General features: G+C 48.1%; 1 protein-coding gene across 2 annotated transcripts in view; it reads right to left on the bottom strand.

The window, feature by feature from the left end:
- The window catches only part of LOC105030163, a 38,996-nt gene extending 29,443 nt beyond the window's left edge, over window positions 1-9,553 (bottom strand). The window contains exons 1-3 of one of the 2 annotated variants that reach the window (XM_020043036.3): window positions 9,232-9,553; window positions 5,550-5,615; window positions 1,543-1,726 (exon numbers count right to left, since the gene is read on the bottom strand). In XM_020043036.3, the coding sequence (XP_019898595.2) occupies window positions 1,543-1,726; window positions 5,550-5,615; window positions 9,232-9,393 (412 nt within the window). In that variant the 5' untranslated portion in view covers window positions 9,394-9,553. Of the gene's footprint in view, window positions 1-1,542; window positions 1,727-5,549; window positions 5,616-9,231 lie in introns of those variants that run through there. The other variant, XM_020043037.3, reaches the window with a different exon arrangement.
- Window positions 9,554-14,738: the final 5,185 nt, after the last annotated feature.

The raw sequence follows: 14,738 nt of genomic DNA, 5'->3' as shown, positions 1-14,738 counted from the left end.
GTTCAGTACTGACAAAAGGATGCTGATGAATAATAGTTGATATGCGCAGTCCTCAGACAGGGTCATGGTATTCATCATATTTTACAGCTCAGTGATGTATCTGCCAAAACACGCTGATGACATTTTGGTTCCTACTTTCCTAAGGCCAGGAGCAAACAGTGTTCTCCCTGCTGTGTGGGTCAGGGCTCTAACAAAGGCTCCAGAACCCCAACCCGCTGGACCAGCTGCCCAATTCCCAACTCCGTATTATTCATACACAATGCTGGAGGACTGAAGGCAGAGCTATTTATTCATGATTAATCATGATTCATCATTCATTTGATGTTATCCTGTCCACGTATCAACTAACTTATTCAAATCTCTATTCTGTTGCAGTTTGTCACGCTCTGCACTGGGGATTAGCATAAGGACACCTCAGTGACACGTCTGCAAATCCCAGAACACAACGTCACCGCGGTCCTCTCCCGACAAACTTCCATCTAAACGTCACCCTACCTGGGGACTACTGGCTCAGCAACTCACTCTCCCACACTCCTTTTACTCCCCGTCTGTGTCTCAGATCCCTACTACAAACATCAGCTCCGGCCGACAGCGCCCGGCTTCCTTCTTCCAGGGCCTCAGTTCATCCTGCCACCGCGCACGTTTCTCAGCGGGGCCAGAGGGGTGTGAAACAATGTACTCCTGTTTCCTGGCGGTCCGTGTGACACAGAGGAGTCAGCAGTAGCAGGGGGATAAAGCAGGCTGCACTGGGGAGCACATTTCTGCACTGAGCCGCTCTCACAATGCCCAGCCCTACCATCTGTTGAACACAGCGGAGTGTGTGTGAGCCGGCGTGCATTTGCGTGTGTGTGTGCGCGCATTTGCGTGTGTATGAATGACATGTCTGCAAAGCAAAGCTACCCTCCTTAAGACAGCCCAGCGTGTCTCCCTTGAGGACCAAGGTCAGGGAGGTTTGTGATGCAGCCCACCACCATATGCAGGAATAATTAGTTACGAGACGGCGGATTGCAGAGCAGAGAAATGCCCATATCCCCCTGCTCCCCCCTCGCCTTCGCTCCCTCCTCAAAGACGTGCCCTGCAGTGTCGCCGTGGCCCTGGCGAGGGGGGGGGGCTAAAATGCCTTCACTTCAGTGGCAGGTCGCTGAAAGGACCGGTGGGTATTCTGACAGACAGCTTTTCATTGGCAAACACACTAGCGGAGGACCACCAGGAGGGCGGCGCTACACACACTTCCTCCCCAGAGCACAGAGGGAGGGATTAGGCCTTAACGAAGTGGGTTAAGGGAGGGATTACGGGCTAATGAAGGCCCCGTCGGTTTCCTCCACCGCTCCAACACGGGGACCTTGTTCCCTAATGGAGACAATGCCATCTGATAACCACAATATTAAATATAGAATTAATGTTGAGAGATTTCTAAAGTGTTCTTTTATTTTCTCTCATCTTGTAAGCCTATGTTGTTATTTAGCCCACTGTATGGTATGAAACGAGCGGATAGAACCCTGACCATAGACTGGCTGGAAACCGTGGAAGGTCTTCGCTCACCTGTATATGCATGCATCTTCGGTGCACTCAAGGATTGTCTTACTTCAGTCTGTCCCTGCTGAGGAGGTCGTGGCCTGGGCTTGCTGGATAGGAAACATCGGGGTCTAAGGTCTGCAGGACAGGCCTTCATGTGGGCCAGGAAACGAGGACACAGGGAGGGACGTCCATCAGGGGCAGTATGGTCCTGAAGGGAAGAAAAACCGGGGTGTCATACACAGTAATAACTGCATTCATTTAACTCTCCCTAAATCAAAATTTGGTCCCACACACCTTTAAGCTAAATTAACTCGGTTAAAGTGAGCAGGTCTGTGCAGGATCTAAGACTTTTAAGGCTCAGCCTACAACCAAAAAATAAAAATAAAATCACAGACCCAATCTTGAAAAAGTTTGAAACATTATTGATCAAATCATCATATCAGTCTACTTTAAACTCCACTGAGCAGAGCCAATTTAATTCAAAATTAAGTGGGACCAAATGTGATCAAGGGAGAGTAAAATGAGCTGTCCCGTTTAACTGTATCCAGAATAGTGTAATTCAATCAACACAGTAATTCCTATAGTTTAATAAAGTAATGCAGGTGATGTCGGCACTTTCCAAACGCTGTCAATAAAGCAACACATAGTCGTTATCCAGTTGCAAAATAAAGATGAATGAACAGTCAAAGTAGAAATTAAATGTGATCTCAATTTTTTTTTCAAATAATGCATGTCAGCTTCAGCGCCCCCTTGTGTTTAAGAAACAGATTACAGGCCACACATATTCTCAAAACAGTAGAAGCCTCAACCTTGTCCTGCATTTCTTGTCATCTTTTCTACACATTCACGCACTTATGCGTGCTCACACACATGAACACACATGCACACAGACACACAAAGGATATGGTCCTATTGCTCTTTAAACAAGGATCGGGGCTGAGATGAAAGCAGGCAGGATGGTCAATATTGAACAAGTAGAGGGATGGGGCTACACACGCTATGATGCCTGCTGACTGCCAGGGGAAATAACTCAGCCCACAGACAGACGGCCAGGGACTAATTCACTCCCTCCATGGCCTTTAGAGAACAAACACCCAAACACAACAAAAGACCCACTGACACACAGGACATTTACAGTATTTGTCTTGGATAAGGCTACATCTAAACAAAGTTCATGTCTTCTTTTGCTTTCACTATTTCCATCCTCAACCCCTTAACTAGTTCTACCCGTAACTCCTTCACTAGTTATATAGTTCAAACCCTGAACTAATACTGAACACACATCCTAACCAAAACTATTGCACAAACCTTAACCCAAACACTAAACCTAACCAAAACCTTCAAAACTATTTGGAAAAATTAAGATATGCTAAAGGTTGCGAGGTTTCCAGTCTTTTTGAGGGATTTTCATTTTGAATAACAATTGCACGCACACAGACACACACAGACACACACAGACACACACAGACACACACAGACACACACAGACGATGATTGTGGACATGAGGCCTCAATGTTGAGCCCTCAGACACTGAGAGAAGAGCACACTGTCTGTGACTCATACAAGCAGGATCAGCCTTAAACCCCTCCACCATCAACACTGATTCCCTTTACTCAGATCTGAGGCTTTACAGATTTGCATTGTGGTGAAGTAGAGGGGAATACATAAGGTAGGAACCAAACAAATAAAAAGGGAACAGAAAGCCCTCTTCCTTACACCTCTACCACAGTAATTCCAACTCCACCCCCCAAAACCCCTTTCCTGTCAGTCACGCCCACCCAAGTGGGGGACTAAAACAGGGATTTGTGCGGCGAGACAGGTGACCTCCAGCCCACAAACTGTCGCAGGTCCTTACAGCGTCCTTACAACGGCACGAATACACACAACACACGCATGCACACACGCCTGACCTTTCAGGTCCCATTTCAGGTACCTCTTAAATAACATTGCCTCCCCCTGTGGGTTTGTAAGTAGCTGACCTGCAACTGCCATCGCTTTCACCTCTTCCATGCCAACTACCTTCACCTGTTCGACGATTGACCCGGCTGTGGTTCAATGAGTGCCGTGACACGCCCCCGGCTGCCCTCATCTGCTGCTGGATGTCTTCAGAGCTGCACAGTACATAGCCTGTGACTACAACAAGGAGTTCTGGGGTCCCCCACAGGGCCCCAGGAAACAGCCTGACCTCCTGGCGTCAGGCAGCCCACACGCCGGCCTCACACAGCACAGCCACCCCAGAGCCAGTCCTGCCTAATATCATTACAGGCCTGTTTGTGGTCAACAGCTCCCCGATGGAGATGCAAGCCCTGGGAGATGAATGGAGGATGTCTATTAGTCAGAGTCCCAGATGGCCTGCAGAGGAGAGGCCGGCGTGTGCTCCGACCCCCTCCGAACACACATGTTCACTAACGCACACAGACACACAGACGGACAGACACGAACACTTAATGACACTGGCTCTGAGTGAACCCACTGACAGGGAGAGGACTCGGGGCGAAACAGAAGTGTGTCTCTGTCCTGTGTTTCTGTCAGGAGGAGGAACAGAGAATTCCTCACAGAGAGCCTGGCGCATAAGAAAGCCTGGCTTAGGCCCTAACAAGGTTAAACCCATGAAAAAGAGTGACTTTTTAAATCATGGAGATTTGTGTTTCTGCAGGGTGCAATTAGCTTTGCTCCGGAGCGGGAGTCACTGGGGGGGTTTGGGGGTGTGCGGGGGGCTGGGGCGGGAGCAGGGGGGGACACTGGGACACATTGTGGAGTCCGGCAGATCCAGGGGAGTAAATCTGATTATCAGCTCGTGTCAGAAGCCAGGCTCAGATGCAGCTTAGCATTCAGAGCCACTTTCTACTTTCTACTGGGAGTGAATGACCCCTCTCTGCTTTTGGAGGCTCTGATGTAGCCCAGCCAGGGGCCATGCCACCGTCAACCTCGGCCTCCCAACGCCACATCCAGCCTCCGCCAGGCAGCGCCACCAAGCGCTCGCAGTCACCATGCGCGAACCCTCTTAATGGATCTGGAACGAGGGCAACCGTGCCTGGCTTTGGCATTCGGTCTCCCTGTTGTGCCAGCATTTGCCCGGCCGTTCGGTTACTGGATGCGCCGGTTCCGTGGCAACAGCGCCATGCCCTGGTATGCGGCGCGGTGGGTGGGGTGGGGTGGGGGGGAGGCAACACAGGCAGAGTCTGAGAAAACAGCCCAGCTTACAACACAGACCATGGCACTGAGAGACTGACAGGGCTCTCTTCCTGGAAACACAGAGGATATACATATTTAAATCTGACCTCCAAGGCCCGGAGCTCTTGTTTGAGCACCTGGGGCGGCTGTGGGTCCCTCCGCATTCTGCCGTCTTAGTGCTCCCAGTGTCCCGGGCGACCGCGGAGCAGGCCCTGACGCGTCAGCGGGCCGGGGCAGACCACTGGGTCAACAGCCTCTCGTCAGCCCGGCCCGCCCGACGGCCTGTAAAGTTCAGCGGGGATTTGAATTGTCACCTTAAGACAGGAGCTGTTTACCCCGACTCATTATCCCCGACGATTTAGAAGTCACTGCCAGTGCAGAGGAGGAGAACTGGAGCTGGGTGAGCCAGGCTGATGAACACGGCGAATCAAGACGCGCCGAAGGCAGTTAGAGATGTAAATGAGGCTGTAAGGACTGGCTAGTGTCTTTGTCCACACTTTCACTTAGTTTGTTTAACTAGAGGCCAGGACAGGAAGGGAGCCCACACAAATCTGCTGTCCCCATGGCAACGCCGCTGTTAATTGCAGCACATTCACTCTCAAAGCTCTTTCGAGAGAAGAGGAGGAGAGCCGGGGCAAAGCGTGCGTGTGTTTTTGTGCGTGTTTGTTTGCTTCCTTGTTTCTAGGTGTAGGATATTATGCATGTCTGTGCGGTCTTTTGTGTTACTCTTTTGGAATACTGCGGTCCGATTTGTGTGTAAAGAAACAGTGATTGTACACCTTAAACTTTGTGGGTGTGTTACTGTACATTGCTGTAGAATTGCTGTTCATAGAATAAGTTGTATTTGGGCACTTACTGTCCACTGGTTGAATGCCCGGTCCCACAGGATGGCCTTACTGACAAAGGACAGATAACAAGGTGCCTGGAAAACCAACAGAATAACAGTAATCAGAGAACAACACACAACAAGGCATATCAGATTAGTTCAGGTCATTTCTAGACCTGACAAAAACAAACATTGCAAAGACGGAAAAGTACCAAAACACTATTGTTGACCAACACAAACATATCGACTTTAGATAAACTAATGCTGATGGAGTGAGTATTGAGATCAAAGACTCTGTCTGGCACCCAGAGGGGCCCGGTCAAGAACAATGGCAGGAGCAGACAAAACATATGCAAAGACGAAGAGAGAGAGAGAGAGAAAGTTAGAAACACAGAGAGTGAGAGGGGCAGCAAGTTTGAGAGAGAGAGAGAGAGAGTGAAAGAGACAGCGTGAGAGAGACATTGAGAAAGACAAAGAGTGATACACAGAGAGAGACAGCGAGAGAGAGACAGAGAGAGACAGCTTCCTCCATTGACATCCCTGTGAAACCCTTCTCTGTCTTTTCCAGCAGTAGGGTTACATCACAGACCGGATAGTTCATCATAGTCATAGTCAATTGTAATGTCCCCCTTCCCACAAACCTTTGCTCTCTATCTTTTCAGCTACCAGACTTCTTTCACTTCAAGACATTTTTTTTGGTCCCTGTATGACACCCCCTCCTTTACCAGCCAATGGGTTGGACCGTACATTGTCTGGCTGTATCTGTCTGCTTGACCCATAGAGTATGGGCCCGCTATGTTAAGCTCATCAATCACTGAGAGACATGCACACATCACCATCGGAAACCCAGGCTGCAGTCACCAGTGGAGCTCATCCATCTCCCTTTGCAGCGGGTGGCAGCTCTGAGTCAGCTCCAGGCCTGGGCCACGGCAGGGTGTTGGACTGGAGATCCTCCCAGGGCTCACCCCTCATTTATGGGCCGTAACCCCGCACCGGAGTGGGTGACAGGGGGCAGAAGGGCCTCAGATGGAGGAAAGACAATGGGACTTCTCTGCCTTCTGGGGGGGAAGCAGGGGGAGCTTTGAGAGAGAGTGTTGGCGGGGGGGGGGGGGCCTTCCTGAACTGTGCCAGCTTGTGCCAATGCTCTGTCAAGATGGGACCAAATTAACTCTAGTCAAGCTTCAATGCAGTAAGTGTTTTCAGAACAGCCTCTATCATCTGGAGTAACATGCTGCCTCATTGTGTATCCATACTGATCCCTACTGGTTCCACTTAACTAAGCATCTTCAACTATTTCACACAATATTCTTATTCAAGTTGCCAATTTGAATATCCCATACAACAAGGAGAAAGATCCTAGAGCAAGGCGCTTAATCCCAAATCATCATGCAAGTCGTCCTGTATAAGAGCATCTGCTAAATGACTAACACTTTGTAAAGAAACTGCTAATCTGACTGGGCATGCAGAAAGTAAGGACACGAGAAGGAAAGAAAGAGCAAAAGGGGAAATGTGTTTTTTCTGGACTTGCACACAGCCACCAAATATGACTTATTTCACAAGGCTGCCAGAACAGTGCCGTGATGAATGAGTACCAGAACGTATTCCGTATTCCTAGTGCTGCTGGGCGATGGGCCCTGGGTCTGTTACCAAACATAAAAGTTGAGCCAGAGGGCAAGAGTGAACACAGCACAGACAGCTACTTAAGAAAGTGAAACATGTCACAAGCTAAATAATTTATATAGCTTTCAAATGACCAAATGTTGATCTTCCCTCCCCTTCAACTCTTCCATAATGTACAAGGGAACAACAAATTCTGTTCCATGTTTCCCCAACTTTTCCCTAATCTTTTCGGGTTTTGGATCATTTTGATATTCAGACTCAATATTAGTAATAATTCTTTACAACAAAATCAAAACATATGTTGGAGGTAGTGCAGAGTCCAAAAACAACGAGTTACCGAACGAATACAGAAAAAACCAGTCAAAGGCATTAAGTGCCAAAAACGGATTCATACTCTCCCATTCGTGGACTATATAGAACCCTTTCTTGCAGCCCCCAAACTGTCTGTAGTTCCTGGGAGATGTTTGCTGTGGAATGAAAATTAAATGGCAAATTCCTTCAGAATTTCTGGAATTGCTACTCATAAGTGGTGTCCACGCTATTGGTAGCGGACGACTGACATAAAGACTGACATAACGTGGTCGATGTTCCCCTTTCCCTTGTCAGATTCAGATAAGAGTCCCTCTCAAAGAAGCCGACATTAGGCATTCCCTGCCAGGGGGGACCCGGTTCACCATGACATGGATGTAATGTCGGCTGGACTGCCCGCCTCTCCGGGGAAGCGACAGGGGAAATATGTCGGTAGCTTTTCAATAGCGAGTAGGTGGAAAATATTAAATTACCAATTAAGGGCTAATCGCCAATCTGGTAGCTGCCCTCTCGCTCTCCCACTCCACCTTATCCTCTGAGATTTACGTGGCCATCTGTCTATTTCCCATGGGAGCCCTTTCCTCCCTCCTGAGCACTAGGCAGAATGTTTTATTAATTCACTTTCAGCTGATTACACCCTCTCTGTGAGCCGGCGTACATTAATAGACATTTAATCAACATTTTAATCAAGGCTGCGGGAGACGAAACGCGACCCAGGGATCAGAGCGTATTGAAGGTGAGCAAAAAAAATCGGACCATTACTGGGATACACACAGAAACCCATGCCCAACATGCCTATTGAGAAGGCCCAGCGACAGACAAACACACAGACAGCAAGCCAGTTGAAAGACATTGCCACAGACAGCGACAGACAGAAAGGCGAAAGGACATTAGAAATACACAGCAGCTCTTCAACGGTGCCCGCGCCAACAAACCACAGGAACACCATCCACGACGACACAAAACGCCCGATTACACCACGGGAACCACCGGTCTCCCGAGACAATAAGAGCATCATGGGACACAGAAAAGCACAGTGGACGCCAGGAGATCAGGTTCACAGGACAGTCATACAAACCTATTACGGCCACACAAAAGAGCAGGGTTACTTCCCCAGCATGGACCGAGCCAGGTTAAAACCAGAGACAAAACCAGAGAGCAGCCAGTTTCACCAGGAGAAAGCCCAGGGTCAGCAATAATGAGAGCTGAATGTGAGCACCCAACCAATCCTGTTTAATGGAGTTCATCCCTGGAAGGGCTGTGTCTTGCCTTGGGTGTGTGTGCACACGTTTGGTTGTGGGTCAGGGGGGCTGCAAGAGATCTGTGACCCCGAAATGAGCTCTTGGAGTCAGAGAGGACCCCCCGCTGGCAGGACACAGCTCTCTTTATACTTTAATCTGGTAGCACCAAGGATCAATATGGCGACCATCAGCGCAGGCGATTGTGAGCGCAGGAGTTAGCGTTCCGGACATTTTCGGCCCCTCACCGGGTAGCTGACGCATGGACACAAAGCCAGCGCCCCTCTGCCACCACATCCACAATGACCTCTGGGACAGTGGCACACCAGCGGCTAACCTACTTAACATTCATTAGCGTCAAAGAGGGTGGACAGATGCTCGAGGTCTTACGGCCCTTCCCTCACATGTTCTCGCCATGGGGCTCATTGAACGGAGTCTGACGTGTTTTCCATTTGAGACGCGGGAGGCCTGCGCGGCAGCGGTCCGGCCTCCGTCCATTCCGCTGAAGATTAGGGGGAGGGCGGGATGGCCACCGACTGACTCACCTTCTCCTGGCGGAGGACTGAGCCAGAGCCACGCGGCCAGCTGGCGGCGTTGATGGGACATCTGGGCCGGTGGAGATTCCTGAGTGGAGGGTTCCGCTGCCTTCTGTCCAGTCGGTTCCCCAAGCAGAACTCAGGCCCTCTGCCGTTCTCACTAACCCACATGTCCCCTGACCAAATCACTCAGAGTTCTCTCCTTAGAAGAACACAGTCCACGTTTGTTCTCTGTACCCCCCTCTGAGTAAGGATACCTACAGGTGAATCCCTATAGTTGACCGACGCCGTTCAGGAACACATGCGCCTTCTGCCTGGCAAAGACATGGCTACCTCAGTGTAGCAGTGAGTGAAAAGGGACGAACCTGGCTGTAGATGGATTATTGCTGTTAATAATTAATACAACGTTAAAATGGTCTAAGTCGCTGGTGCGTTTCATTCCCTGAGAGAAAACTAAAAGGAAAGTAAAAGTCCTATAACACTAACAAACATAGGATTCCTCCTGACTTTAAGACACATTTGCACTTTTACTGCCCTTATATGACCCACAGATGTAGGTCAGATGGGCCTCTTGATCTACCAAAGCAGTGAATGACAATCACACCACGACCCAATCGCCGACACAGAGACCAGAGCGGAAAACAGGAACGGCTGGACAGAAGGCTTTTCAGCCCAAATAGAGAATAGACATGGATCAAGTTCTGGGCTGTTGCAACGCCAGCTAGAACATAAATCTCCTAGCCTTAATTACATTACAGGGGATATAGAGACCAGCTCTGTGGAAACAATGGACCCTGTCAATTCCCCAAATCAGATCTCATTAGTGCGAATATGTCCGTGTGTGTACGCGCATGTTCAAAACAGAAAGCTATCTGTAACCCCAATCAAAGCTTATTATCCAGAGTGTGTGGTTTCAGTTAGAGGTTTTTTAACATATAACTTTGAGGGAAAAAGTGACATATTAACAAACCCCAGAGCACAAAGTAGTGGTGACTGTTGCCCCTAGTAACAAGAATATACACACACACACACACACACACACAGTATTTTGGGTTGTTTCAAAGATTTACCAATTAAGCAACTCCTTAAGCTTACTTTCTAAAAGTCGTGGGATGCAACATGAATTTCGAGCACATTCTTCAAAATCTTTATTCGGAATTCAAATGTGTGAAAGTTAGTTGGTTAACGTTCAAATCAGTAAAAAAGCTGTTAAGAAAATGTACCGGACTATAGGTGGAAATGACAAAATATAAAATGAACATTAAAAACTACACAGTAAAATCATGAATTAAAAATATACTTAAGAATTAAAAGTTAAATAAATCATTACACAATCTTTATAATAAGCAAGAGATGGAAATTTTCTTTTTCTTCAGAATGTGTGGATAGCCAAGGGCACACTCCAACACACAGACATAGTGAATTGTAAAAGTATTTGCCCCTTTCAGATTCTGTAATTTTCCATATTTCTTATTGAATGTTTTACAGATCTTCATACAAAACCTAATATAAAACTGAGAAGATTTGAATATATATGCTTTATTCAAATAAAAGGTACATCCCACAATCTTGACAGGTGCATTTTGACATACTTGAGTTGACTTTTTGACCAGCATGTGACCCATTTGACTAGCAGAAACCAAATACCGCATTCCACATGAATGGCCCCATAACTGCAGTCAAGCATGTTGGTGGGAGAGTGATGTTTTGAAGACGCTTTGGCCTAGCCATTGTTCAGACCCAAACCCGAATGAGATGCTGCAGCAGAAGCTACAAAGAGCAGTTCATGCTAAATAAACCAAATGCGTTGCATGGGGGGGGGGGGGGGGGGGGGGGGGGGGTCCAACTTTCTTCACAGCAATGTGAAGGACAGACCTACTAAAGAAGGCAGTCGGCTGCAGTCCTTACAATTAAAGGTGGTACCAGTTACTGAGTGTAAAGTAGCACTTTAGGGGTTTCATATTTTGTTCATTAAGTAAATAGCAAAGTATAAAAAAAAAAAATATTCATTCACTAACGTTTCATTTATTGAAAGTGGGGTTTTGATTGAGGCACTGACAACAGCTAGTGTCTAAAGAAAATATAAAACATCTGAGAGGGCTAAACCTTTTCATAGCACGCTAATTTACCAGATTGTAGGCAGAAGGGATGACCAGGGATGTTCGATTGATAACAGTAAATACAATACATTTTCCCTGACTTACTTAGACATTTAAGGAAGGGAAAATGTATGGAGAAGAAGTACATTATTTTCTGTAAGAATGTAGTAAATGTAAAGTAAATAACAAAAAACAAAAAAAGTAAAGAAAGAAAATGGCTTAAGTTGTACTTCAAAGTACTTGACACCACTGGTTAAAATGTCAGCCAAAAGCCTTTTTACTCAATGAGGAAAACATTAGGGTTTGGAAACACTACAGTTATGCTGTTGCATCTGAAATCATGACCTTGTCTGTAAGTGTAGATGGCTCTTCCTTAAGCCCAGCCTCCCCTCGTCAACCCTCATTCTACCCAACAGGGGACTCTGAAATGCACCATGGGTAATCCAGATGTCACAACACCAGTTGCTAAGACACGGCTTGCAAATGCATTGAGAAGGAAAGCTCAGTCTGAGATAAGTCACTGGCAGTATGTTTCTGCTGTAATGTCTCAACAAATGTCATCCTTTTACGATAACGGGTGTTTTTCAATGTCCCAGATGAAACAATTTACCCTTACGTGGCACATCTCAGCTGTACCCGAACATTTGATTTGATTTATAACCCCCACTGCAATTTACAAAGGCCCAAAATGCATAAATCTGAAATATATTGATGGTTAACAATTTGTGGAAAAAATAAGTAATAATGTTCATATACTAGTGTGTTAATCAAGGTTTCAATATCCAAGGCAAAATCCACAGCACAATCACACACATACATATGAACACACAAGTTACACGCGCAAGCACACAAAGCTGACAAAGCCTCTTACAGAACCCCATAAAAATACCAACACAAGCACATTCACACTGTTCTGAGGGAGAGAGGCCTGCCCACTCTGTGCTGCCCATTGTTGCCAGGGGGCTATGAATCAAAGGCCCGTGACCTGGCTTGGCTCTGCCCAGCAGGACTGAGGGAAACCCTGCTCCCCGGGCCCACAACCAGCCCCTGGTCCCCCATCAGCCCGAGGCACCACACTGGGCAGCCCCCACCCCCCCCCCCCCCCCCGACGTACGGCCGTTATTTCCTCATCTCATCAATCTGTCAGCTAAGCCACGTGACACGCTGCACAATATGCTTGCCGTATTTCTCCATTAGCGCCCTCTCAATATGGCCCATGCATTTCTATATAATTCACCGCTCTCCCACTGGGCTAGAGCCCCCGGTGCTGCTTTGCAACCAGCATCCATACAATCCACAGCCCTGCACATCCTCTTTACATTCTGGAACACTACTGACTATTCTCCCGAGTCTATATTCATGCATTAACACCCATACTGGTCCGGGTCAAAACAACACACTCAAAACAATGCAGAGAGGTGGCCTCGCACAGAAACAGCTGGTCCAAACTGGCACAATATAGTGCTATACGAACAGGGGGGTAATCAAAAAAAAAGAAAAAGAAAAAGTTTCTAGTCAACAGGCCCTCAACTATTCAGTACAAATTGGACACGTGTATGGAGGTAACAATCAGGACGAGAGGGAGGTAAGAAGAAAGAAAGAGCGAGAGTGAGAGAGTGTGCTCTTCTTTGGAGAACCCTGGGATGGACTCACTTTAGAAACAGACTATTCAATTGAACTCCAAGTGAGGAAAAAAAAAAAAAAAAAAAAGGAGACTCCAAACTATACATGGAATCTTTTCAATGGTGTTTCTCTTAAACAGCGGAAAGGGGAGAAAATAGAAGGGGGGTAGCCTGGGGGCCGCATAAATTTGACATACACAGGCCTACAGGGCATAGTGATTGTTGCTTCCCCCCCGAAAAAACTTTTCTTTTCTTCCAGAAAACACTTTCCCTGCTGAATAGGCACCTATTAGTTACTCCATTATAGGCACAAGGCTCTTCAATGGCTCCTCACTGTGCCTCTTTATCATAGTCAGGCCCTGAATGCAGGCAGCCCCCCCCCCCCCCCCCCCCCCCGCCCTCCGCCACCACGGGCCCTGCTCCTCAGAGGCCGCAGAGATAGGCGGTGGAGGTCTGGTGATGGCCGAGGCGGGGTGGCGACGGGACGGGGCGCTGGCGGGTACCCGGTGCCCCCTGTTGCCTGCCACAGGTGTGGTGGGTTAAGCGCAGTGGTCTGAAGCCACTGAAGAGGGCCCCATTGTACAGCTGCATGCTTTCTTTGCCACTTGCCATCGCCTCCCCCCCCCCCCCTAAAAAAAAAAAGTATGCACTGTTCTAGATCCATTAGCTGATCTCCATAATGCCCCCCACACCCACCCCCCGCGCCAAAAACAAGTCAGGACTTTGGCGAATCGCTGCACACGGCCTTGCAGACCCAGTATTGTTGTCGGATTATTCCGGAGTTAAGTGAAAGAAAGAGAAAGGGAGGGAGGGCTGTCTGTACTTTATCTCCAGGGGAGATGGAGAGTAGAGGAGGAGATTCTTAAGAAGAGAGAGTTGGGCCCCACAAACACCTGCAAGGAGACAGGCCACTTTACTACTGTCCCACTTCTGAAAAAATCAAAGTATGCTCGGAATCGCAATCCCACAATACCGTACAGCTCCACCTCCCTAAAGAGTGTTATTGTGCTGAATGCAGGTCCAGTCCACCGTTCAGCCTTCCAAAAACACGCCCCGACACTTCATCAGAACGCCAACCACGCTAACGCCCTTTGAAAAGTGTCGATGTCTGATCAGATGGTGAGAGTCACTCAAAAGGAGGGAAGTTACAAAGTTTGTGCGTGTGCGAGTGCGCGCGCGCGCGCATGTGCGCCTGTGTTTGTGTACGTGGTTAAGGAAAAAGAGAGTGAAGTTGAGAGAGGGGCTGCATGATGAATATGGAGGCATTGTTCGCCCATGCTTACCTCCACGGGCAACCATCTGCTCCCTGTCAATGCGTCACCTGCTCGTCTGAGCCGTCTCCACGGAAACCGGGGGAGGGGGATTAGGAGAGGTTATGCCTTTCCAAAGGAGGGGCCACAGCAGCCGGGACGAGAAGGTTGCCTGGGGAAACCAGGCGTAGGCTTACTCAGAGAATGGTGACCTCAAGTGGTGGATCATGAATTGCATTGCATTTCATCCTAAAGCAGAGGTCTCCAACCGGTTCCACTGAGGGCCGAGTGTCTGCAGGTATTTGGGTTTTCCTTTAAATTGGTTCCCAGTTCAGACCTAAACAACCAGGTGGGGGTAGAAACGAACCAATTAGTGACCTATTTAGTCAGTTAAGTACAAGGTGAGAGCGAAAACCTGCAGACACTCGGCCCTCTGTGGAACCGGTTTGAGACCTCTGTTCTAAAGCAATGCTGGCCAGCCCTTTGGATGAGGGCCACACTGGAGTTAAAAATTCAGCGGAGGGCTGCAATTACTTCTCTCAAAC

This window comes from Esox lucius, chromosome 23 (genome assembly GCF_011004845.1).
Source record: "Esox lucius isolate fEsoLuc1 chromosome 23, fEsoLuc1.pri, whole genome shotgun sequence".
NCBI classification, from domain to species: domain Eukaryota; kingdom Metazoa; phylum Chordata; class Actinopteri; order Esociformes; family Esocidae; genus Esox; species Esox lucius.
This window is presented reverse-complemented; position numbering and strand designations above follow the sequence as displayed.